Below are 27,979 nucleotides of genomic sequence, written 5' to 3'. Positions count from 1 at the left end.
GGCCGGCGGAAAAGCGTTCTACTTACCACACCCCACCACAACGCTTGAGCAAAGTTGCTGAACTTAGTTCCCCGCACATCCTTCTCCATTAAATACACTAAAAACGAGGCAAAAATAAGGCCCAGAAACCCTATATACAAGGTTGTAATTAATTCCTGCGGAAGAGAAAGAGAGAGAGAGAAAAAAAAAGAAAGATAGTTAGTTTTGCAGGAACGAGCTCGAACGTCGGTAAAACGATTATGTGTAAAAGTCCTTCGGTTGGCACAGGAAATTAAATGAGTCCAAGGATAATGCGGTTTGCAATGGTGACCAACCGGGCTTCAGCCACGGTTACCCTTACGCCCACGGTCCGTGCTAGGCTGACAGGGGGGCGCAGTTGAGGATATCGTAAAATTGGAATTAGCTTTAGCATTAGCCCAGTAGCCGGTTTCCATATGAAAAACACCCCATGTACCGCATGTGAGCCTTCCGCCTTCGATCGGGCACTGGACTGCCACGGCAAAGGTGTTGCGGAAGGATACGATGGACACGTGACCGATTCGCAACACAACCGATATCGTGTGGATGGTTCGGATGGGTTGGGAGCAAAATTAATCTAGACCGAACCGACAACCCTTGGGCCAAGTTGGAATATTAAACGGACGAGCGTCTAAAATAGCACATTCCCGTTTGATGGTTTCGAAGAAGCCAAGAACGAAGTTAATACAGGTTGGTTTCGGTTGTGCGGTGGCCAAGACTTTGGATGGTTATCTGTATTCCGCACAGTACTGCGTAAGGATAAAGGTAGGCACGATGGGAACCATTACTCAATGTTTTAGTATATACAACGAAATTGCTGATTTGCGTTTTTTCCGATTCAGAGACACTCTTCAGGGACATACATCTCAGACGTTATGAAAATTTGAAAGTTGTCTAACATATCGAAAAAAAAATACATTTTAGTAACTTGATAAATTCTTAATATTACACAAAATGTGGGGTGCAGGGTTACCAAGGCGAAATATGTTGAAGAAGTTTTCGAATAATTATCGTACAATGATAGTCGTCGGAACTTCAAGTAGTCCTCGAGACATACAGTACCTGTTATTGAACATCATTGAATTCACCAAATTTGTTTAAAATGTTGGTATGTTTGATATTTTTCTATCCAAGTTTTCGTCTGAAAAGCTCAATTTATTATGAGCAATGGAGTAAACTCGACTCCACAACATACAACTATAAACGATATAGGTTTAGTTGGAAATTCAAAGTATACGAATATCTGCAAACAGATATCTGCAAAGTACAAATTAATGAACATAATTAGTGTTTTGTCCTTTCGCTATAAACCATCTTTAGTATAGTTTCCTTGTAGTATGGTTCAAAAGAACACTATTAATTAATTTTAACTATTGCAATGTAGTGTGGATTAAATAATCCAGATATGCACTGTAATTAAACAATTAAAAAACAATGTTTCCATATCACTCTAGCACTATTATCTTTATTCCCATGGATCGCCACTTTAATTGTGCAATTATCGGCACAATTCATATATTATCCAATTACCAGCTAGTTTATCACAGATGAAGTATTATTGCTACACCACTCGATGCATCAAATGCCGGCTTAAACCATTCGTTCGCTTATCTAATTGAACAAATAAAGCAATCGCCGACGGTAGAGCACATTTAGCACGGGTTGTTTTGACGAGATCGTTATCTGCTGTTAGCACCCGTCACGGGTAGCACTTGAGATGCGTATCAGCTCTCGGGACAAATTGCAGTTGAATAAATCCTCACCTTTTCAAAGGCAGACACCGCCACCTTCTTATCTTTATTGCCATCGGCTATTTGGCTAAATGAAAATGATCTTCTCAACTTTAATCCAAATCATTTTTCATACCACACGAACCGCAACTGTGACGTTCTGGGCTATTTAATATTTGCTGGGTGCCGTTCTTGGTTTTAGCAAACGTTAAAAATGCCTTAATTCGCTATCGTTGATGATGGTTTAATCCGCTTAGATTAAAATTTATTTTATTTCGCTTACGGCAGCGTACAAAAAACGTCGAACCATTTACTATCATTTGTTCCGTAGCGATTGCATTCGCTAGGAATGCATTTTTCTTTGTGGATAATTGTCCTTACTCCAATACAGCATGCATTTCTTTCGCACATTTTTGTAGGCATTTTGTGCTTAAACCAATATCACAACGCGAGTGCTGTGCAGGCAGATTAAAATGTGTTTCATTCCAATTAACTTCCCACAACAATGGAACCGTGGTCGGAGTCCACTTTTCGAGCGGTGGGGTTCGTTCATGCACACGTGATTAAACGGTTTCTCGATTTCAGCCAACGTTGCGGTTTTGTTTGCGGGAAAGAACGCACACAGCAGATGAAAGTACCGGGAAGCAGTAATGAAAGTAGTTTGGCCATGTTTTCGGGATTATTAATTGGGATTTAATCCTTCATATTGTACTGTCAGCCGCTAGCGCGACAGTGGACAGTGGGCGAACAGGTTTGGAGGCGAATCGTCGTCGCTGCCGGAATGCCGATAACGCCGTCTGGTGCGAGTTCTAATCCGATTCAACAGAGTAGGCAACGGTGGCAACATCAATTCGTAATGTTCACCATGCCGCGCCAAAGCTTTTTGTCTGGGCAGTGCTAACGTGATGCTTGGGTGCAGGGTTAGACATTGGATTTTGTCAGAAGCTTATTATTGTTATTTGTTATTAAATGAAATTGATGGCCATGGCCATTCTACATGAAAATAAAAATTTAATTATTTCATCCGATATACAAATACATCAATTATCAATCAAAAGTATTTCGAAGTTTTCAAAAATTGATGGCCTTGAACTGAACCTGGGCCTAACAGAATAACAATAGAGCGTTTAGCAATACAAGCTGACCTTTTGTTTTGTAAGAAAGGAACACATGTACAATTTAATTTAACAAAATCAAATAGAAAATTAAATGTCACAAAAATGAACTGACAATTATAGCCGATTTTCTAATAGTTACAACTCCGTTTAGTGATACAACTTAGTAGTTAATTCTTCTTAAGTAGAAGTTTTTCTAAGTGGTTGGTTTGATTTTACATATTGTTGTATTGTTGCAGAAGAAAACAGTAGTTTTTCCATGATGATGAGCGAATTTTATCATTTACTTTTGGATCCTATTCCTTCATTTTGTTTCGTGAACTGTTTTTCAGTTAGTATGTCAAAGCGTTATCTGAACTGTTTGCGTTACACGCTAAACCAGCAACAACCTGTACGCTGTTGCTTGAGAACCCCTGCAAAGCTTTATTGTTTTGGGGTAGACAGGGTGTCCTTCTGGCTATGAATGAAATAGACCGCTCACCGGAAGCACCATCCACATTGGAAAGATAAAATAGGATGGAAAGTATAAAACCACTTTGTGCATAAAGCCATACAATTTCATCCTTCCGCTTGCACGTGTGTTCCGCTGCCCGCCCCGAAAACGAACCTCTTCCCAAAACACACGATAAACACGGGCACCTGCTCGACATTTCCGTAACGGGGGTGGCGATTTTCCATACCAACACAATCATTCTTCATTAATTTCACTTTGTTTAGCAGCAAAACCGACTACAAGCGTCGCATGCACAAGTACGGTAAAGCTTCGCCGTACTGCACGGCAGTGTTGCCAACTCGCACTCGCTGAACGCCCCACTTGCGACCCTACACCGGCGGGACGGAGCAACAGAAATGGAAACAATTATGAAAGTTAAATGAAATATTGTTACACTCTGTGCCCGCCATCCTTCCGGCACGTTCCCCGTGCAAGTACCTTCCGCTTCGCTCCGAAAGGGAATCGGAAACCGGATTATCAGTGGCACGGAAAACAAGCAAATGTATTTGCAATTAAGTGCAGCCGGGAATGTTTCCGCAAAGCGTGGAAAAACACAATCCTCCGCCTGGTTGTAGCATGGTGCAGCTGGCAGGGAGAGCATTGCCGGGAGAGGTACGAATATTCATTCCGATGGAAATCACACGGAATCGGAACCAACAGGTAAACGGATCGTACATTCAATGTACACGACCACGTTGCGCACCGAATGCATTTGGAAGCTGCTAAAACCCGCTCCTATGCGAATGCACAGTCCACACGCATTCACCGACACGGACTATTATCTTAATGAAGTCTTGCAGCATATTGCACGTACGGAATCGCACGCAGTCCGGCTTTGCCAAATAGGACCTGAACCGTGCCGCTCATTGGTGTGTAATTGAATATGTTACGTGCTGCTCGTATAAAATCTATCGAAGCGTAATTCTCAAACGATTCTATTTGCTATCCATCAACAGCTAACTTGAAACAGTATACCGATGCAGTGTAGCGTTTGTTTAAGAGAGTAGGAGAACAATAACATGGCGAAAGCTGCTAAGTGTAAAAGTTTGTAATGCCAAATGCTATATTTGCAGCACTAAAGCGATGGGTTGGTTTTTTAAAGAAGAAAGTCATAACTTTTCCTTTACGATTATTGATACGATTCCTAACATAAATTTTCCATCACGATAACCATCGTGGCTATTATTCATATCATTTGGTACACAAACGAAAAGCTTTCTAATGGGCGAAATGGATGAACAATCTTTAAGGCAGGGTTGCTTGATATCAATGAAACTTACAGTGAGCAATATTTAAATTGTTTTAATAATATTTTTTTTAACATTTGACTCATTACATCACAGGGATTAGAAATCTTAATCCAAATGGCATGAAACTTAGTAGTCCTCTTAGAAACCTCCTAGTTCCTTGTTAAGAAGTTTCTTCTAAAAAGGAGACCTATGACAGTATTTTCATACGGCCATCGCCATAACTCAAAATGTTCGACAAAATAAAATAAAAGGGCTCGGCTATTTTTTTTGTGATTTTTTAAAATAATTTCAACCAACCCTGTAAAGAAAACCATTTGCACCCTGAAGCATCGACCACTCAAACCATCCAGAGCGCTGGTTTGTGGTTTGAATATGGCTGGGATGTTTGGTCATTTCACTGTAAAGAAAGCTTGCAATGATATTTTCCTACCCCACCCCCTCGTTCGGGACCGTAATTCGACTGATAGCATCAGGAAAACCGCTACTGGATTTAATGGCCGCATAAATCAGAAGGGTTATGAAATTAAATGATTTTATTTTCCCTTTTTCTAAACCATTTTTACACGGAGCTCCCGGACGGAGCGGCAACATAAATCCCGCCCACACGTACACACACAGAGAAGCCGAATTCGGAAAGCTGTGGTAAGAATATGTGTGCTTACAGGTTTGCGGCTATCGGTAGTAAACGCAGCAGCAATGGTTCATTTTCCCATGTGGTCAACGGGAGGTTCCCACAGTCGTCTAAATCCTCCCCGGGACATCCGGTAGGGTTTCAATGGTTAACATTCGCATCGCTCCCGCTCCTGCTGAAAGCTTCTTACGGTTTTTTTTTATTTGTCTCGAGAGCTCTTTTGTCTTCCAACATCTCGTCCATGACGTACGTGCATCGATACTAGAAGCGCTTTTGCAAAAACTTTGCACGATAAGTTTGTCCGACATTTGTAAAAGCGATTATAATTTACACTACAATGCCGCGAGCATGATTCGGTACTGGCTACGGGAAAGTTTTTCCAAGACCCTGGAGTTTCACCGGACGTTGATTGTTTGTGTCGGTTTGTTGTAAAAGAAAGAGAGAGAGAACAAACATCCTACCACTCAACAGCACAACATAAACAACGGGTTTTGGGCAAGTTTTGGAAAAGGGTTTACGGACAACAAAGTTTTTCCTAGTTCGGTACGCTTTTGTTGTACCGGAGATACGACGAGTGGGAGCTGTTTCGGACGGAAAAGGTGAGTTTGGATGGTGGCGAAGGGGAAAACTAAGTGTTCACTTACGAACGCGCCTGACATTACGAGTTATCTGCTTCGGTTGAAAATGATGAATGGCGGTACCTGCTGAAAACCCGGCCCTTGTCCATCCTTAGTGTGTGAGTGTGCGCAAGTGTGCGTACGTGTAAGTGCACTTGTACATTCATCATAACCGCGTAACCGTTTTCAAAACCAACCCAAACGAATCTCAACGAACCGCGAAAGGTGCGCCGGGAACGAAGCCTGTCAGCCGTCGATGGAGGCGCCTGGTGGTTGTTAACACGATCATTAATAATTTTCATTGAAGCGGAAGCTGCCGGCTTGTTCACGTTGCGCCCTCCTTGTCAACCTGATCGCCCACGCTCGCGCTAAATTATGCACGATTATTGCTATTATGCGTAAATTGTTGTGGCACTTTTGCCCCCGGGGTGTGCGAGTGCCGAAGCTAATGTCAGTGGCGTTTCTACCTCGGTTGAAGTGGTTTGAATTCTTCTCACACGTCTTGCTCATTTTGGTGCTTCAATTACGTTTCCACATCGTGCCTTCACAAATCATTCGTTACTTCCACATGGGCGGGTGGAAATATCGCTCCTATCATCGATTCTCCTTCATTAGCCCTTTACAATCGTCAGCTGCGGAATCAAACATCTTCTTCGATTTCAGTCGCCCAACCTTTACGTTTGACGAGAACCGTTCGGAACCCGCAGTAAATATGCTGTATGACAAGTTCTTCCAGCTCGGTACACTTGCTACTCCACCGAGACGATGACGGACGTAGGATATGGGCAAATATTCTCCACACACTGTGTGCTATCGTCCGGGTTTCACCATTAACCTTACTCTGCACGCCGTTATGACACGTTTGACGTCATCGAAAGGCCAAAAACCGACCGACGGATCAACAACATATCGAATCCTCGCAAAAGTGACATCCGTGACTGACCATTGCGATTCCAATAGAATCGTCCCAATGCCATTTGATCCAGGTTTACACGAACGCTGGTGTATGCCATTGCTCGCCATCACACCATTCCTCAACGGGTGTGGAAAACCCTACCAAACCGGGTATATCGTCTCGGTACGGCTTTTAAAGAAGTGGAAACCGAAACCGTGGCGACCCATTTTCTTGACAGCATCAGCCTTTTCCTTCTCACTTTTCCACCACCAAAAGCATGGGCTGAATGTTAACGGAAACAACTCCATAGAAAGGCACTAAAATGGGCGACAAAAGCCAAGGGAAGCAAAACCTTTCCAATCGAAGTTCGAATCTGTACGCGCCTGGGTGTATGCAATCACGCGTGCAATCTCACATTTTTCCTTCATTCTTGCGTTACCTACTTGGATCATTCGTGAGTTTTTTTTTCCCTTTTGCTTGTCGAACCTTTCACCCGACAGTTTCGGTTTAAGGGACGGGCCCGAGAAAATCCCGTCCGCCCACGGTGTTAGCCATTTTCTCGTCTGCCCAATAAATAGCAATAAATGGGAAAAATGAACGGCCACTAACCATTGGAGACCGGGCGCACGATGGTTTCTGTTTGTCGCAAAGGGGGGTTTTCCTGCGAAAATCAAACCAAAGGGAAGGTGGGCGGAAAAAGGTTATTCCAGGGGAACCACGGTGTGAACAATCAGAAAAAAGGATCTACCCTTGGGTCGTGCAACAGGATGGAAGAATGAGACAAAGTCATCTTTCTCTCTTTCTCTTTCTCTCTCTCTCTCTCTCTCTTCACTCGCACAACAAAGAAATCGATATCCTCCCCATCGTGCCAGCTGTTGTCGGAACTTGAGTTCTCCTCATTCGAACTCATACACCCTCACTGCCCAGCACGGAAGTGGTCAATGCGAACGAAGAAAAGGAAACCGAACCCCCATTTACAAGTCAGGGTTCAGCAAACAGAACATGAAACGAGATACTCGGACAAAGAAGTGCTTCAGTGAAATGTGATGGTTCGAGCTGTTTACACTTCACGTTTGAAGAGTGCAGCACGCATCGCTGGCCGTGGCAATGTTGGATCAAACAGAAAGCTTACCTGTCTGTGAGCGTAGACGACACTCCCGAGCAGTTTCCACGTGCCACCACGCCGGTCCATGCGCACCATGCGCAGGATTTGGAAAAAGCGGAGCCCTCGAAGCGCACTGGTGGCAAACACCTGCCCGGATGTTCCCATTACGAGCACCACGATGGAGGCGGCTATCGTTACTATATCTGTAAAGGTAAGGCAAAAAGAAAAAAAAAAACCACAGCACAGGTTGAAATTATTTCCAAAGTTAAATCAAACCCAATGACACGTGTCATGCGTACCTATGATACAAAAAGGCCTTTTTAAAAACTTCAGCCTCCCCACTGCTCCTTGATAGCGCGAACGGCATCCTGATGACCAAAGTCTGTGGAATGAAAAGCGAAACAAAAACAGGAGGAAACAACGTAAGTGAGTGAACTGCGTGAGTCCGAGCGAGACGGAACGCGGCAAATTAAAAGCATATTTATGTTAAATTTAAATTTTAAACAAACGCGTCCGCCGGTGACCCCTTCAGGGGGTTTAATTAAATTGGCTGTTGTCACCGATGTAATTGGATGGTGGCAGTTTACCACGATCCTGTCCGTGCGGTACAAATTTATGAGGCGCAATGCTGTTATGCCCGTAAAATAAAAAACGCCACACCCCGTTAACGTCTACATTAGAAAAGAAAAGGGGGATGCATTCGAAATTAGCTTTTACGCAACAACACATCGGCTGGAGAGCCGAAACCGAAAAACCAAAATAAAGTCCTGGCAGCAAAAGAGTAATGGTTGTAATTATGTGCCACTAATTGAAGAATCAGCAGTCGGGTTGGTTGTTCTTATGCGAGGCACACAGGGCGGCGTGATACAGGCGACACGAAACGGTGATGATGTGTGGTGTGGTATGCAGCATTTTCCAGAGCCATCAGATGAAATGAAATTATCTCGAGCGGTTGAATTACACATTAGTAATTTAGGAGCAACTGATATGCATATTTTCGGGGGTGAATTGTGTTGATGCGGGTGCCTCGACAATTGCAAATAGTTCAATTTGTGCCATGTATCTTACTGTGACATCGGTGGAAATGGGTAATTATGACCATCCCAATTATGGAGATTGAACTAAAAAAACGCCACAACAACAAACTTACTCAACAACGACAACTTTTAACTGATATTTTCATAGGGATGATTGATGTAATGCCATAAAAATGCCACATTGTTGTTACGTCTTACAATACTCAAGGGATGCAATAAATTGAAGAACTTTTAAGCTGTCATATTTTAAATATTTCAAATTTATAATAATATGAGAAACTAATAAAAAAGTTAAATAGTTCACCAACAAAACACTTTACAGCTGGTTGAAGTCGGCAGGTCAATGCAAATCGTGTTTCGTTTATTTTAATAAGTTAAAATGAAGACTCTTGTTTTGTGAAACTTTTCGATATGCATTTTCACCATAATTTAAATGAAATTAAAGCATTGAATAAAAATTGTTTGTTAATATTAATTTAATATTTCCAATATGAAGGCTTTTGCCGTATATTCATCTATTTACATTCTTTTTTTAGACAGTTCAAATAGTCTGTGTACTTATCTACTATTGGTTTGATAACATTTTTTCAACATTTATCAAAATCGAGAGCATAAGTGATTACATTTTTCAAATGAATTTAAACCTCTATAGAGGGGGCGTATATAACAGCACCTTTAAAAATTGTCAATTTATTGATCGATATTCTCATCGCTCGCTTGATTGCTGAAGGCAATTTCACTCCCAACCGTCGAACTTTGAACCATCGTCAAGCACACGTACCGTTCGATAAATGTGCTCTAATTAAACGTAGGTGAACACACACACACCAAAAAAAAAACCATCCCACAAAATGGTTCCCAACGTGGGGAAGCACAAGAAAACGTAACTTAAACGACGTTATGTAACGTCGCGTCCTGAAAGACCGGGCGCCTCCATCGCTGCCGATAACAAGGAGCCTTTTCCGCTTTGCTAACCATTTCTCACCCACCGCGTACCAATTGACCTCGGGTACACGTACTGACAGCACGCAATCGAAATACGACTCCCGCTGCACAAACACACGGCTGACGAGCGGCAAGGAAAACCGGGCTACCCGCTACCACTGTACCGTGGCTGTTCGAAATTGAGCGAATCCAAACAGCGATCCCGCCATGCTCGAACGGTTAATTGAACGTATCAATCATCAATCAATCAGCCCGGGTATCGAGTGTGGCAGTTTTGGGATAATCCTTCGGGTCAACTACAGACACACGAAGCAGCCGAACGATCGGGCACACGGTATCGAATGATACGAGCAGCGCTGGCAATGATTCGCAAACAGTCCAAGATGGCCACAGGAAATGAAGTCAACCACGGTGTGTATTGCATCTTTCATGTTCTTGACATCTGCACCACAAGCCGCACGTCACGAAGCCCGGCCAACGGTCTACAACGTGTGCGTGTCCTCAGCCAGGTCGGTCCGGATGCTCGGTTGGCTTTTGTGCTGTAAATTACCAAACACACCACAGCCACGTACAGCACTAGCCGCACCTCCATCAGGACGGGCAAGCCATGGGAGAAATCGATTAAGATATAACCTCAATTTGCACCCATCGTTCAAGCAGGGTGTTAATTCTGGATGTTAAGTCCGACATAAACACCTCTAAAGCGTGTGAGAATTCAATAAACGTGACTGCAGCTCGCTGCACTCGACCCGGGGTTGGCACCGGTGCCAGCCGGGAGGGAAAACATGATTTAATGGATTTCCGGACATTTTGAGGAATGTTTGATTGATAGATGCGCGATCGCGGAATGCATCACCCCACGGCTGAAAGCTTCCGCCCTGCCGTGGGCGCATTTAAGCTTCACAACCATCGATAAATGCCAGCAATCGGAACCATTTTGATTTATAAACATAGTGCAAACGTACTACGCCCTGGCCAAAGGAACTGCTTTTTTGTGCAGCACACGATGACGGTGATGCTTACCCGTGCTGCGTCACGAACAAAATGGATGCAGTTCGGGGTCGGACGACAAATGAAAGCTATCTTGCCGCGTGCACGAACTTTAAAACTTCTCACGTAAAACTCTTACCGACCAGTCGTTATGATGCGAACGCTACTAGCTCCCCCCCATCCCGAAAACACACACGTACGGTGGGAAGGGGCCGGATACACTTTGCCACTGTCGCATAACGGCAATGCGTATATAATTTCCGGTGCACGTCAGCGTGATCAATGGCGCAGACAAATGAAGGTACGTCATGCAGAGATGGCAGACCATTGTCGTCGTTGATGTGGGGGGGGGGGGGAGTGTGCGCCGGCAAGAAATGGATACCACACTGACACGGAACCAGGTTTGTGTCGTTCTTGCTCGGAGTATGATAAACTGCTTACCCGTGGTGCACTGGTTCCGTTTGTTCCACGTTTCAAAGGTGGCACTCATGACAGGATGAGCTCTTATGGTGGTTTCTGCCCCGTTTTGTTGGGGCGGGCCAATTTGTTTATTGTCCTAAAGAGTATGCTGTTATACCCTGGTAAGCTGCACGTACGTACGTACCTTAGGAAGAACTCGATCGAGAACCATATTACTACTATAATCTCCATGACGAATAAGATGGCGATTGCTTGTTCCTCGTATTCCTGAATAGTTGAGAAGACACTTAAGGCCAAACATGTGAACACCATTAAAAATCTGCAAATAAAGAAGGTATTGTTATAAATAGATTAGAAATCTGATCACACTTTGAAACTGTACTGAAAACAAACAATATAAGTTGTATACACAGCTATAGTTTTTTGTTATTTAATCTTTGCTCGGTATGAATAATCAAACATTCATCTTACATACTAAGGTACTAAGATCTGACAGCGAGGGTTTTACAGATAGATGGCGCTGTTGTCATCGATCAGTATGAAGTCGGGTTCGTTCGGACTTAGCTTAATCAGTATGGTGTAGGGAAAAATGGTTTCTGCAGGAAAATATAGCATTTAAAAATGTTTTAGAGTATAAAACATAATACTTAAGAAGACTATTCGTGTAATTTTTTTGAAATGAGATTCAATGAATTTAGCGACAAACATACAAATTCTCAGCAATCCCAATGTCATTGTGTAGGTTGATGAGGTAAAGGTCTCGGTAAGTGGTCGAAGAGATAGATTGATTTTATAGTAGACATGAGGCCACGTTCTATTCAGAAATGTCGACAGTCGACATAGAATCGGCATAGAGGCCGTTAAGGGTTGAACATAAACTGGTCAGACCTCTTTCACAAATTTATCTTCAAAAAAAGCCGATTTGTTGTTTTTCTTATCATACAAAATGCCCTTTCCTTTAACGATCTATTCTAATGTATTCTTGTGTATGTCTAGATAATCTACAAGTTTCCTGATTGTGTTTGATTTAACATGTTTTTTTTTTCGTTGAATAACTCAAAAGCTCCACATTTTCCAATCATTATCTAGATCCACAATCGCCAGAATGTGTCCTTAAAGCACACCGAACATCCTGATTGCTATACCGCCAATAACCATTGAGCATATCGCTCGTTCCGAGCAGGTGGAATCGAATTTTCTTCACCAATCAAACCATCCGGACAGATAGAAACGCGTCCGCGTCATTACTTCCATCAAATCGCTCAACTCATCCATGACGCCATTCCGGCAATGGCCGCTTCCGCTCACATGTTCGCACACTCCGCCCGATCCGTAAGGTGCCAATCAGCTAATCCCTGCGAACAAATATTCGCACGACACCTTCAACCTTCAACCCAAAATGACACCGACGCGAAATGTTCACCGTGCGACAGGAACATACCAATTCCGGCCGACTGTCGTCCTGGTCCGGAAATGGGTGCCAGGGGAATTGCGGTTCCGGGCGGCATCCCGGACGCAACCGTGTGGCGAACGAGCGCAAACCGTGACAGGAAATAGTAATCAACCGAGCACCGACGAATCGTGCAAGCCGGTCTCATCGCGAAAGTGTCAAAGTTTAATAACGGTTCTCCAACCCCGGACGTGCCCTTTTGTGGACGATGCTTAAGAACGCACCGGCAATTGCGTCGGAATCTAACGGGCCAAGCGCCGGCAGAAGGCTATGTTCCGGGCCTGGTGGAATGCTTGATGAAATGTATTCACCCGCAAGTGCCGTGTGAAGGCTGAGGTCAAGAAGGATCTTCTCATCAGGTCGGGAATAGTTTTAATGCCCAAGCATTTTGCAGAGAACCAGCGTCGAGAAATTGACCGGAATCGGGGTGGTGGATATGTGTTTGATTTCCAAACGGCATGCTATAAATTCCGGCATCGTTGTGCTTTTTGTGCCGCCTGCCGCCCAACCACCGGCGGCGCTAATGACTGTTCAACCACGGCAAAAGAGGAAAAATCAATAGCGAGGCACTCAGAATCCGGCCGGCGTAAGATAGATGAACTCGTACTTCACGACCCTTCGGATAAAGTCTTTTGCGAAGTGCGAGTGGATTTATATCTTGCTTTATCATTCTCTCCAGTGTCATTGCCGCACGCCGGAAGCAGCCGCGTCACGCGCCCCCAGTCGGGGGTTGGGCGGAACATAACAAAAACTGCTCGCAAACCAGCCGGCAATTTGGCACTTGGGCTCACTTTTATGACTTACGAACGAAGCGAACTTTTGGACGCGCTCCAAAAACCACTTGTTACAGGGATAAAGTGCGTCGCCTCCGGGTTTCCGATTAACAACCGGGCTTGGCTCGGTCTTGCGGGAAGTTTACTAGTCGTAAATGATCATAAAAACGCTTACAGATGTTTTTGGCACTAGCGTTTTACTGATTGCATTAGTCTGGCAAATGGGTGGAAAACGCGAGTTGCTGGTTTTTTTGGGGTAGTTAATACAAATTTAATTTAAAATTAAAGAAGGGAAAGATATCGATTTAACACAACACGCTAATTGATAACTTCAAAGTGCTAATAGACACTGCTAATAGCTCGCCTGTTGAGAAGAAATATTGTTACAGCGAGCAAGCTTGTTATGCAAGCATTTTATTGGATGACGTAATTTGATTACAAAGAAATGTATTTTTGAAAGATATGTTCCTTTATAGAAACATATTAGTTGAGTTAAATTTTATGATAAGTATGTTAAGTATCTAAAGTACTCTAGTACCTTAAAGTACTATGGAGATATGAAGAACATGTTTTATCTTTATTTGGATCTTTAACCAATTTTCAATCATTTATCAACTATTTTTTGAACTTTTGAACTTTTTTCTGTTTAAATTTATTCGTTTTTAGTTTTGAACATTAGTTTGATAGGTTTTATATTCTACGATGAGGTCAATATTGGTCATTATTTAAGTTTTGAATTGAAATAGTAATCTAATTTTAATCTACTTCCAACGTAAGCTAGCATTGCCTGAAGGTGGTAATATAGTTTTATAGAAATATCGGGATTTATAGAAAAAAAGAGATTGTTTAGTTATAAACAGTAGATTTTAAATTGTAATACATGTAACTATGTTTGAGAATTGCTTTATTCTTTGAATGATCAGTACTTACATCAATCTTAATGATCAATACTACTTAATCAATACCTGAAAAATATCAATACTTGCTTAACTGCAGTGAAACGAATAAAGAGGTAAATTAACAAAGCATTTCTATTGAACAATTCGCAAATACAAATACATATCATTCGTGTTAAACATACTCTCTTGTAATGGGCTACAATAACACCTTATTGCTGCTTTGTTTTTATGAGTATCGTTACCGTTTAATGATGGATGCTTTTTAGGAATATTTGCATACATATCTTCACTAGAGCGAACAATTCATACAAGCACCCTTAACACACACACCCTTAAAAACTGGACAAAACTTCTTACGCCTCGTTTGATGTCTTTCATTTCCACTTTGGGCCGGCCTGTTTCCTTCATTAACCTCGTCAGCCTTTGGGAAAATGGACGCCATCCTGCCCAGCCGGCACTCGAAAAAAGGACACTGCCGGATAGGCATGGTTGGCTATTTAATAAATCGGAAAAAGGTCACATTCACCGACTGTATCGTCCATACGCTCGCCCATGCAAAGGTACCCGATGGTCGGTTCTATAACCAGACCAGAACAGGAATGTGACTCTTTCGGTGCTAATAACGAGCGAATAGCGCTACATAACCGGAAACACCCGCGCGAAGTGATAGACGTTCTCACCAAACCGACAGGCGCCTATCATCGTTATGAAAATTTAATTAGGACTTTATGGCGCGTTACCTGCGCTGCGCCTCGGGCCTTAATTGATTTACGGTGCGCGTCGCCGCAGGTGCTGCCGCTGCCTGGCAATGGTTAAAACGCTCGAGTGACAACTTTTCTTCGGCGGCAGCAAAAACGGTGGAGAAAATTCGACGAATGATTTCTGACAAAGTTTGTACGCTAATTGCTGTTGTCCATTTTGTGCCGGCTTTCCTTATGGTGTTGATGTGCGTTGCGCGACTGGCGACAGGATGGGTAGATTTGTTTAATTACTTTACCATATTTCAGATTGATGCATAAATTCTGAACTTGTGATGGGATAGAAGCTGAAGAAAATCTAGTTTTTAACTGCTTTTACTGTGCAGTTGTGGGGATTGCGAGTTTACACTTGAAGGAAAACCAATCTCAACCGAACTGGCTTTACTCAGGGCTGCTAAGAAACAATACACGTGACCACTATGCTCAGGGTGAATGATTGGGAATTAAGATTAGGATTGTTTTGGTTGTCTAGTTGCAATGTTTTCTACAGGATTATCAAGTATCTTTTAAAACCAATAAGGATTGAATGTTTGTGTCAAAGATTTTGACACAACCTGCCCATTAGAAAGGATCGGAGTTCGGAACGAATGACGGAAGAGGGCGCCACCGTCAGTAGGGATAAAAGGGGTTGCATTGCGTGGATCGAGCCTATGCCAGTTACAGATTATCAGCAACGCAGTAATAAATTTTAAAAGACTCTGACCATAATCGAGGCTGTTAATATTTTTCGAAAAAGTCCAAAAGTTTGCAACAGTTTGAATAACCTATTGGTGGAGATCTCCATCCTAGCATACTAGAACACTAAAAGTTTAATACTCAACAAACCATTTCGATTCTTAATACTCACATACCCCTTTAAGAGATGGATTCTATTCAAAGCTCAAGAAAATCTTTTAGATTCTTCCAGAAGGGAAAATAGTCCGACGAATTAGAAAAAAGTTAAAATCAAAGCCACTCACTAAACAGAACCCAAATGTATAAGATTTACATGTTAGATTATTATGTAAGAAGTTCGGAAATGTTAGAACGTGTACGAAAAGCTCTTGCGCCACGCCAAGATCTCTAGCGGTTGTATGTCTAACGTCTCCTTGCAGACTCCCTCTCAGATTCAAGCACAAATTGTTTTTTTTTAACTAATTTTACGAACGGCTCAATAGTCTTCGTTTTTTACTAATTCATTATAAGTGAACTTAATTGGCTTCAAATGTGGTTTTGCGAAATGGTTGTTTGTGTTTCAATGTTTTTTAGTACATATTAAACACTCCTTCCAGTTGAACGAACACTAAACCTTCTTTCAAAAGTAATCAGATCAGAATTGCTATTGTCCTTTGATGATACTTACACACAGACATGGTAGAAAATCGCTTTGAAGCCTCGGGGCCGCTCGAGAAAATTGTAGACCCTGCTCTGTAGCCGCCTATAACGGGCATCACGCCGTGAGCCACGATTATAGTTGAGCGGCTTCCCCAACAGTGACATTCGTGGTCGTGCAAGCCGGTCGGCCCTATTTTTGTCGGAGAGTTTGCACGCGCTGAAAGTATCAGAATGGATAGAGAAATGTTGTTAGTAAATATGACAAGATTAGATGATAATGATGGTTGCGGTGTCTTCAACAAAAGAACTTTAAAATACATTTGTTCGCAGCAACCAAAAATAACCAAAGCAATCGCTGAGGAGGCCGTTATTTGGCAGGGTAGTTTAAATATTCATACCATGACACTGACGTAAAGCTGCAAAGTTTCGAAATGCTTCATCAACTCGGTACAGAAACAAAGCACAATGTTCAAGACTGACAAGATGCTACACATGCTCACCAGCATCGCTGCCTCACGCTTTTACGCTCAAATTCTTTGTACCGCCAGAAGATACTTCTACCGTACTATATTTATGACACTGATGGGCAATGCCAGTATTTGCATCTTAAAAAAACGCTTCCCCCATGCTGTTTCCCTCCCTGACCAGCGTTCCATTTAACAATTATAAAATCGCTACGCCAAACACCTCCATCCCAGTCGAACGCAATCCAACACACCCGCAGCTGAAACTTTTCTCCCAGCTTGATGTCCGAACTTTCTTGCGCCGAGTGGCCCGAAACAAAACGAAACTGCTCACCGTAATCTTGTTTGCGAAATGACACCGCGAAGACGCGAGCCTTCGCATGGTGCTGAGCTTTAGCGAAACGGGAAAAGTTTTCACCTCGTCTGCCAGCGGCATTGTACAGCTGACGCCCGGGAATGCAGGACGACCCCCCGGGTAGGAACGGTTGCCAGCGCCATGCGATGATGTTGATGATGGGTTCAATTTTCTAACTCACATCTCACAACATTGCCATTGATGGTGCTTTCCACCACGAACGAACCCTCCAAACCCTCGAGACAACAAAGCACAACCCATGGTTGAGAGAATCCAACGCCAAAAAAAAAAGCAAGGCGGCTAGCATCTATGGCTGGCAAATTCGTGCCAGAATGCCACCGGACTAATTATGCAAATATAGTGAGCATTATGCTCGCCGACACTGTACACCCCAGGTCAGTAGTGGATCCTGTCAACCACGGCTCACAGTCACGCCCGCCATGGCATAACGACGAGCGCACTGACAAAAGGATCATAAACGCTGACTTGTGTCCTTCGTGGAGAATGCTGCACGGGTGTGAAGAATTTACGAGCCAAACCACCAAGAGCTACCTAGTTTTATGAGTTTCTAACATAGGGCGAACGAAGCAAAAATAAAAAAACAGGGCGTGCGTCAAAACGGCGGGACGGATGATGTAAAATGTGATCGAAGCTTGGGCGGCAGATGACAGGGGCAAGAAGCTACCAACGCAAATAAACGCAGCTGCCACTACTTCGGTCGGTACAGCTTGGGTGATAAAAGATTACGGTGAGAGAAAGACATTCGAATGTAAATGTGGAACCGTACGTACGGATTGGGAGGATCAGCCCAGTGTGTGAAAAGCCGTAAAAGTAAGTAGATGAGTTATTTTATCGATGTGTGAAAGTGCGAAATACGCAGTTTAGGTAGTTCTTTTGTCAGCGATGCAACGAAACTAGGATTGTACTTTGAAATTACTTTTATTCTACCTACTCTTCGGATTTGAGTCTAGACCATACATGGGATAGTCCCTTCCGCTACCAACCAATATGCTTTCCTAAAGGACAAGCAGCTTTGAGATGGAGATAAAGCGTAACTGGTGCAGTTTTGTTTTGCACTACCGCTGAACTAACTCAACTGCCAAATTAAGTACAACGAAAAAAAAAAAAATCACACAGCTCCAGCTTATCCAGCAGACCCCACCAGCAACATGTGTGCAACCGTCTACATAAACTTCAACGCTCGACGTTTATAGGATTTCCCGCAGAGAAATACTAGCAGCCGCTGTATTTCCCCCCTCCAAGTTTTCATCGTACAATAAGCACAGCAAACGGGAAACTGCCTGCCGGAATCCTCACGAGCGTCGCGCATGTGTGCCTCTTCCCCGGGATGTCCGTTGATTTTGTTTTCATACATTTCGTGCTATTTTTTCTGTGTAAACTTTCCCATTCATTGCTCCCTCCACGAGACTTCCAGACAGGAGAGTTGGAATGTGATAACTGCCGCACACATACACCCACACACACACGGACACACAACCGCTGATAGTGCTGCTAGTTTTCTGGGGATGCATTTTCTCGATGCGACTTAGCATCGTTTTTCCACTTCCATCGTGCGGTAGTTGTTGATTCCATAATATGATATTCATATTATGATGAGGAAACTTTTTGAAAAAAGAATAATAGCTTTAAATAAGCAATAAGTTCGGAGTGGAATAAACGGCAAGCATGGATAGGTTAAATGTGTCGGTTGGGAGAATTTTGTTTAAATTGAATGAAGATTTTGTTGCCGTTTGATGCTTTGGAACTTTATAAAATATTTAATTTTCTTTTGTAATTTTTTTCTTCTATATATATGACACATATAAAGGTGTAGTCTGTGTATTACGCACAGAACACAAAAGTATTGAAATTTACTTTCGTAAAGTAATTGAAAGTTTACTTTCGTTTTAAATTTCAAATAAAAAAATACTCAAAGCCAATGTCGTCTAGGTCGACATACGTTATACAGTGCTCAAAAACAATGTCGACTTAGTCGACATACGTAATATATGTGCTCGAAAACAAAAATTTCTTTGAACTACAATTATTCTGCTCTGTGTTTGAGGGTGTCTTTGAGATGAAACGAAAATTGTAAAGGAAGTTCAACGATCTGCAAAGTTTTATAAATTGCAGGGTTACATTTTTATTGGTCTAAGTTGTTAGTACATTAGTCAACATCCGCTCAATAAAAAAAAAACCACAGCTTCAAGAATATATAGTAACAACTTAGCCACTTAAGGTAACTTATTAAATGGGCCCCATCTTTTGACATTTAAGTCCTGTTCGTAGTATGAAAACTGTTTAACACATCATACGCTAACACGCTAACAAATGCATGCAAAAATCAAAGTTCAGTTGCGCTTGTAACCGTAAACCCCATTCTTATTGTTTTGCCGGCACTCGTATGACAATGCACAGACACGTAATGCAAAAATATGTCCCGTCCCCTACGATGAACCGGAGTATAAAAATCGATCGCTAACGGTGCGTTGTGTTCCGCTGTCTTTCAACCGTACCGGACGGTTTGGTGAATAAAACTGACAAAAATGTTAATATGTGATAAAAAGGCGTACTTTACGTATCGCACACACCAACCCAACATTGCACGGCACATCACGGTCGGATGGTGCGGAAGCAGCTCGTTTGTCGCTGTACTGGCGACGTGGCTGTTCGTCAGAAATTGAACATCCAAACGCGGCCCTCGTGGAAACGGAGAGCAAAATTGTCCGTTTTTGTCTTTGAGGGCAGATGAAATGGGGCCCGTTTTTCTTTAATAGTGTGTGTGTGTCCGTGTCCGTGCCCTTTGGAATCATGCCCAACTCACTCCACAAACCTTGGAGCTATACCCACACCCGAGGGCAGCAGAGCAAATGGAAACGGCAAACATGTCCTGCTCCATCGGCTGACTCCTCCGAAGAAGATCCTCGTTTTATTTGGATGTGTTTTTTTTTCTTTCTTCTTCTCTGTGCTGCCTTCTACAAAAAAGCCCGTACGAAGGGACAACGCTTTTATATTTACTTTTCTAATGCTCTGATCCCTCTCCGTGTCCCCATCGCACCAAAAACGCAGGGGCTAGTTTTCACCAGCAACAGTCGCATCAGCAACAGCAAATGGCTGCAGGGTTGTGTTAAGGTTATTTTGTTGCTAACTAACTGAAAACAACAAATCCGGTACCCGGGGGCCGTACCGGATGCTTGTTCTCGCTGTTGCTGACATCGGTCGAAAAGGGAATGAGGGAAGCGAGGGAGGGAGGGAGAAGAGGGGCTTGAAAGATGGCGTGGAAGGTCACCGCGGGAAAGCCACCACCAGCGAATGTGTGGATGGGATGCGCGCAACGAACGAGACTTTGATTGTTTCCACGATCTTCCCGGCAACGTTCGGTTGTCCTCCGAGTGAAAGTTATCCTCGATGTGGCTCGATGGTGCCAGAGCGTGGAGGAAACGAGGAAGGCTCACCTTAACCAACGCCGCAAAGAAAGAAGAACAAAAAAAGCTACGGACAAAAACCCCCGGAAACACGTTAGCTTATGTCGAAGCAATCCTGAACACGGTCCGGCTAAGCTGCCTGGCGATGTTGGTCGCAATGGGACCGACAGCACACAAACATTCGGCGAGCAACAACATACCAATCCACCCGTAGTGTGTGTACGTCCGTACGTGGGGTAAACCGTATCTTTTGATCTTTTTCCCGAGAAACGATGTCAATTCTGACATGGAGGAAGATTAAAAGCAAGGATTAATGTGTTTATTTTCAACCATTTCGTTCGTGGGGTAGTTTTGAGCCTTGTCCATGTCCGAGCGGGGGTTTTTCGCTTTTCTCTGTTTTTTTTTGACGACCTCTAGCGTGGTGGGTGGGTATGGGAGCTAAGTTCGGAAGTTGATTGAAAAACTGAAGGTGCTAAATGGAAGGTACAAAGACGACGACGTAGAATAGGGCACAAAGTTCCTTAAGACGCCTCGTGTACATCTCACTGATATGACGCGTAATCTGATCCTTAACATGCATCAAGACTCATGATTAAATTGCCTTTAATGGATATTTGCCTTCCAGCGTAGGCCGACCGGCTTGTCGGCGCTGGTTGAGCTCATAATCAGCAAGACAATCGAGTTTACTGCGAAACCATTGCGCTATGATTTATCGCACTGCTCAATACCACCTGATCTATCGTACGATAAATCAATCCCATTACCTCCTGATGCCGACGGAACACAGGCGACCGGATCGAATATCGTTTTCCGGAAAGCAATCACATTATTTCGGATCGGTTTGGATCGATTCCACTCGGCACGCACGCACGCCCCGTTCGCAAACCCATACCCACACGGGCACACTTGTTGATTGGTCGGTGGAGGTGGTGGAGGTTATGGGGGTGCTCGGACGGCATTGGAAAATCATTAAACGAAGAAATGAGATACCGTGGGCTGCACAATAAAAGAAAAATGCCTACGGAAACAGACACAAAGTACACGCCCGCTGGATGCTGGGTTTGCGATGCAGCGACAAACGGAGCGACAGTAAAACCACTCACGGTGAACCACAGGCAAGATGAGCTGCTCAACGTCTTGCCGTTTGCTTGCTTTACGCCCGCAGCATACACACAACCGAAAGAACGATACGACGTTTTCCAATCTCTACAGGATATCGAATGGCATTACGAGTGCAAATTGGACTTGGCCAAAATCGAATCATGGCTCTGACTTGGGCCTGAAGATTCGGCCCGGGCAAACGGCCATATGGCCGAGCCTGAAGATGGCTCCGGGCTCGGTTCAGGTTCAGCAACAGACATCTTAGCGCCCCGTTACGCCCCGGCCAGTCCCCTCGACCATCCGCGGGCCGACAGAGCAACAGGATGTGGATGACGCAATGTCCAAGCGTTCGGCACGAAAGAGATACAGCGCTCTAAGGCTGTCGGAAACTGTCGACAAATTGAATTTTGGAGAAAACGTATCGAGCTCGACCTACACAGCTCAAACATGTGTTTTCCGTCAAGGATCGTAAGAAAACAACCGAGCCAAAAGGGAAAAGCCAATCGTGGAAACAGCACACACACACACACAGAATCCATTCCACTCTGACACAATGCACTCGACGACGAATTCGACTTTCGACCGTGCCGACCGAGCCAACAGCAGCGGCAAACAAACACCATTCAATTGTGGCAACAGCAACAGGAGCACGAGAACGAGTTCCCACACTCGATGCAGCACACTGTCGGACCGGCAAAGCGTTCTCGGGCCACTCCGGAGAGCCTGCGGGCTGTGCGGTGACAAATGAAAATTTATCGTGCTCAATAAAACGCGTTCTATCGTTTGACCGTACCGAAGGCAGTACCGGGCGGGTCAGTGCTATTGTCTATGCTCCAGAAAAGGACCTCAAAGTCATTTGCACTGTATCGGTTTTTGTTCATATGCGTGCGATGGCGTTGGGTGGGAGGGAAATTGATGACTTGCCGAGAGGGATGTTCGTACTTCATCAACACATCAACTCACTTTTGGATGGTTGCGAATGGTGGAAGAAGTGAACCAGATTAGTTTAGCTAGTGATAACAGATTTGATTGGGTAACGTGCTCGGTTCTGCTGTTTGGTGAGTGTGTAGTTTAAATTAAAATCGACAGCAAGTTGCATGGGAGACAGGCACTTTATTGGCAATGTGTTGGCAGAGCGATCCAAATTGCTTTAGATGTGGTGTTTTAATATAATATCCAGAGTTGGAGTTGAAGAGTGGTTTTAGGTTTTATACAATGATGATTTTTCCGGTCTACTAATCATAATTAATTAACTTTTTTTTTAATATAAAATTAATCAATACTAAATATGAAATCGTTGACATCATTGACATACTGCACTAAAATTTAAAAATGTTTACAATAAAATATTGTAATTGTTTAGATCGCATTCATTAACACAAAATATATTTGCTGTTGTTAGTTGACAATGCCATTCATTAGTAAAATATTTTATTTAATTGTTTAATCGTAATCTTATTATACAGGTTCGAATAGTGTATTGTCTATTATTAGGATAGCCAACCAAAGCAATAACAATTGTTTACATTTTGGCGCCATCTACCGTCAAAAACTGTAAACTATTTTACTGATTACACTTAGATCAGGATTGCGTATTAACCGATTGTTACGTGGCAAGGATTTACTAATTGTTCTAATCAAATAGACAAAAATGTGCTGAGAACTCCCGAGAAAAACTATTCATGATGATTGCGTGTCTGGAAATTAGTGCAAAAGTGTTTATACTTGCTAGTTGGAAAGTAGATCCTCATTAAATTCAGCTTTTCAGCCTGCATTCAGCATGTATTCAGCATTCCTGACGATATTAACAAACAAATAACCAATGAAATTGATATGAATCACGATTTTTTCAACAATTTCGTACAATAAACTAATAAAGTTGTTAAATTCCAATATACGTTCAAACATTCAAATCGCATTTCTGCAATCCTCTGTGAACCGCAGTACAATCATTCACTTTGTAAATTAGATTGCATACGCATCGCTTCATAAAACTATCCCTATCAGCCCGATTATCAACCGAAGGCGCGTTAGTTTGAGATAGTAATAATGTGTGTTTGGTAAGGATTACAGAAACCCGAACCGTCATTAGCGACCGAACCGAGGCAAAAGTTGTGCGTTCGATTTACATGTACACAAAGTAATTAGGAATGGTGTTGCCGTAGCTGCAGCGGGCAGCATATTCCCGTCCGTGGGGCAAAGGGCAAACAACATACCGGTCCGGCGTGCCGTGGCATCGGCTTGTTAGTAACGTAAGCTTCAGCGACAATAGTTAAAACCAACAAGCACATTGCGACAAAGCGTTGCGCAAAAGCGGGCAAAACGGGGCAGATGTGTAATCGGGCCAAACCTATGGTAATCTCGACCATTATCCTCGTCATCGTCATCCTCCTGTTCGTCCTCCTCATCCTCATCCTCGTCGTAGTCATCTTGCAGTCCCCGGGCAGTATGGGCCCGCTGCAGACGGTACGCCCCACCATCCGTGTCGAACGCGTAGTCATCGTCCTCGTCAACATAATCAGCCGCGTACAGTCGCAAATCCTCCCGGCTATACGATCCGTACGATCCGCCGTTTTCCACACGGTCCCGCTCGTCGTAAATTGTAAGGAAAGCGGCGGACAGGGTCTGGTGCGTTCGTGTCAGGCTTAAGCCTTTTCCGCCCGCCGACGACGGCGCGGACGGACTTGAGCTACGGCGCCGTGTCGAATGGCGCCGCAAGGTATGCAATGCCAGCGCTGGATCGTTCCGTGCATTACCAGCGGGCAGCTCCGGTTCGTCTATAACGATTTTAATTTGTGGAAAGTGTGGTTCCCGCTTGCGATGGTCATTACTGTTTTGATTGTGTTCATTACTGCAATTGCCAGTTGCGGTACCGGGACCACGGTCAGTCACTGTCACCGGCACGGTACGATGCTGCATTCGGTCACCGCCATACATGGTCACGCTATCACTGACGGTCGATGTTTTACGTGATGCCATTGTTCCGGTACGGTGCGTTTTTCTCGGCCCACTTCACCCGACCGTCCGAATGTCACTGTATTGCCGTTGCCGATCGTCGTTTCCTTCACGCCCGGTGCACGACACGAGTGTTCTCTTCCCACGACCCAGCCCCGACGGAGCAACTTTGTCTTTCACCGCACCGATTCCGATCCCGTCCGACCAGCCGATGGATGGACCGACTTTAAACGACACTATTAAATGGTGGCTATTTATCAAGATGCATGAAACGTACGATAGCTGCAACGACACGGGAGCAACCGACCCATTTTCCCAAACCATTAGCGCGCGCAAATGCCATTCAGAAAATGCATGCATCTTACGATCTTCAGGCATGGTTTTTACATCCTTCTCCCCCCTCTCTCTCTCTCTCTCTCTCTCAGTTTCCATTCTTTCTATGTTCCATGTTTTTAATCTACCGACGGCAGAAAAACAACCTCCCCAGCACCTCCCCTTAGTTCGGTCGCCGGTGAAAATGTTTCACTCAGAATCCGCCCGGCAGTTCATTACCGGGGAGCCTGGGACCGCTTCACGATTAACATCGCGCAAAGTGAGAGATACTTTAGATTATTTTTACATCCCCGCGGTAATAGAAAATACTTTACGTGACTTCAGCTTTGTGTGAACATTGGGTTACACGTGGAGCGAGCGTGATGGTAGCAGCGCGCAGGAAAGAATGTTGCTGAATGATGCTTTCCCATTTGGCGGAGCATAAAAGGCTGGTGCAGGAAACCCATTTTCCAGTACGTGTAAAATGGCCAGAGCGGAACGTGGATCGTATCACCGCCATGTGCAGTTTCGAACGGATCTTGAAGATGCTTTCTCTGTACCGTCTGTTATCAGGTGAACACAAAAAAGGTTCATTAAATTTTGTTAATGATGGGAATTAAAGAGCTTTTCAATGAAATGTTTTCATCTTGCTAACATCACACATTTTTTTTTCTTATAATTAAAAATAAGTACGTTTTAACGTTGAATATATGAAGGTTTTGAAGCCTACAATGAGAATTACACAATTTACGCCAATTATGGTACAAGTACATTATATTTATGAATAAATTTTCAAGGTTTGTTGGCACAACATTGTGACAATGAGCATGAAATCAAAAAATCCGGTTGGAAAATGCCAACCAAGGAAACAAATCACCGTATTTGGTTTCAAGACACAGCAAAGTTCCTCACCAGCAATTACCAGACATTCAAAAAAACTTGCTCAATCTCCCATTTACATTCTTCAAGGGGTCTCAATAATGTTCACTGCGTCCTCGACCTCAAACACACAAAAACACATTGGATTGAGTTGAGAATATTCTCCCGAGACTCGCCAGACTAACAATTTAATCCCGTTGCTATGCAAAAGAAATGTTAATTTCCTCAAGAACACATTGACACCGTCAAGATTTTGTACATCTCCCACCACTGCCCCAAATGAAGACAGAAACACGTTCACTGGGCAAAGTTCCTAAATAACGTACAATTGCAATTTTTCACCACACCGTACATCCAAACATTCGAAACTCCGAGTTGCGTTTAAATCACCCGCACGCCCGAAGCTACTAACACCTGTTCCGCCGGGCGGTACCTTTCTCCTGCCGAATGCAACCCGGGCGCTGTCTGGTTGGATATGGTACCATGCCCCGGTTTTGTTGGGTTAATAAAGGTGGAAAAAAGGGAAGCCAACACCAACCACCCCGCCTACCCCGCCACAGTCAGGGTGTAGCAACTCATTAATCTTACCGCAGCACCGTTTACCGTCGACCGGTGAGTCGAGAAATGAGTCTACTTTCCAAGATAAACAAACGCGAAAAACACACGCAACAAAAATCTGGCCGCGTGCGGCGCTTCACCCCGAAAGAGCACGCGTAGGCCAACCGTGGCAAATGGTTTCCATCAGTGCGGCCACTTGAAGGTGTTACTTGGTGTTACTAGTCTGTCGTAGCGTTTTTTTTATGCAATTCTCCCAGAAAAGAAGGTACAAAGAAAGGAAGGAACAAGCACCCAGATACGTGCGCTTAATGTGCGTTTATCTGTGTGGAAGGTTGCCACAGGAAGGCCCCGAAGATCGGCGAAGAAACGGTAGAGAATCGTTAAAAATAAATCCATCACTCGACCGAACCCAGTTCCCCTGGTGCGCTGGTTGGGGTTTGGTTGCGGTTGTGTTCCTGGTGGGAACAAATTTTCCTTTCATTAACTACGAGACGACCCGAACCTGGCCGGACGCTTGCTGGGACGGGACAGTTGGCAAACCTTAACGCCGGGCGATGAGCGTATGTTGTTGCTCATCAAACGCGCCAAAGTTTCATGATGCCGCATCATCAACAACTCACTAGCATAACGATTATGATGGCAAATGATGTGATTTGATGAGCTTTACGTCGAAGCGCCCTTTGGTTGGAGAAATAGTAGCTAGCAGCAGCAGCACCATAGAAGGTAAGCAACAAGACGAGCAGTGCGCCCAGTTCCACTGGGGACGCGTTTGTTGCCGTAGCTAAAACGTTTTTTTTTTTGCTTTACTTTTCAGCTGTCGCATCAATCGAGAAGAAGGAGAAAAAAAAAACAACAAAAACAGTACGATCCTCCGAACGACCCCACAACGACTCTCGCACACCGCGGGACGTCCACGGTGCTGTTGGAAAGAGAGAGATTTGCTCGTTAATTGCTCGTTATCTCGTTTCCCAGGGAAGCATCCAGCTGGCGCGTCTGGGATGGGTTTTCGGGACCGGACTTCGTTACCATTTTCACCGAAACGAACGAAACGCGTACGGGCACAGCAAGACACAGATTCGCCATTTTCCTTTCGCCTGCTACGACCACACAAAATTAAAGGCAAAACCTCGCAAACGCACACACACACACACAATGTGCACGTTTTGCGCTTTGCTTTGGAAAAGTTTCATCTTTCGGCAGCATGTGACTCATCCGCGGTTTGATGGCAGCTCACTATTTGTTTCCGTTTTGTTTTACCTCAAACGTCCCATCTGTGGGGAGCTGTTTTTTTTTATATGTTTTGTTTTGTCTGCTTCCCTATGTCACAGCGCTCACGCTCCTTGAAGGTAGAAAATATTTATTTTCAGTTGATGAAATGAATCTGTGACATTCAGGCAAGACCACCACGGTTGTGGTTTTTTTTTGTTTTGCTTTTGCTTTTGCTATAGCAAGAACTTCGGAAACCATTTGCGACGGACGGCTTCCGTTTG

The 27,979-nt window shown here is 43.9% G+C and overlaps 1 protein-coding gene across 1 annotated transcript in view; it reads right to left on the bottom strand.

Moving 5' to 3' along the window:
- LOC128714575 (potassium voltage-gated channel subfamily KQT member 4-like) overlaps positions 1-16,653 on the bottom strand; it is a 90,272-nt gene extending 73,619 nt beyond the window's left edge. Inside the window, exons 1-5 of the mRNA XM_053809448.1 lie at positions 16,469-16,653; positions 11,431-11,565; positions 8,154-8,236; positions 7,882-8,057; positions 27-155 (exon numbers count right to left, since the gene is read on the bottom strand). Of these exons, the coding sequence (XP_053665423.1) occupies positions 27-155; positions 7,882-8,057; positions 8,154-8,236; positions 11,431-11,565; positions 16,469-16,605 (660 nt within the window). The 5' untranslated portion in view covers positions 16,606-16,653. The remainder of the gene's footprint in view (positions 1-26; positions 156-7,881; positions 8,058-8,153; positions 8,237-11,430; positions 11,566-16,468) is intronic.
- Positions 16,654-27,979: the final 11,326 nt, after the last annotated feature.

Source organism: Anopheles marshallii, chromosome 3 (assembly GCF_943734725.1).
Source record: "Anopheles marshallii chromosome 3, idAnoMarsDA_429_01, whole genome shotgun sequence".
Classification (NCBI taxonomy): domain Eukaryota; kingdom Metazoa; phylum Arthropoda; class Insecta; order Diptera; family Culicidae; genus Anopheles; species Anopheles marshallii.
This window is presented reverse-complemented; position numbering and strand designations above follow the sequence as displayed.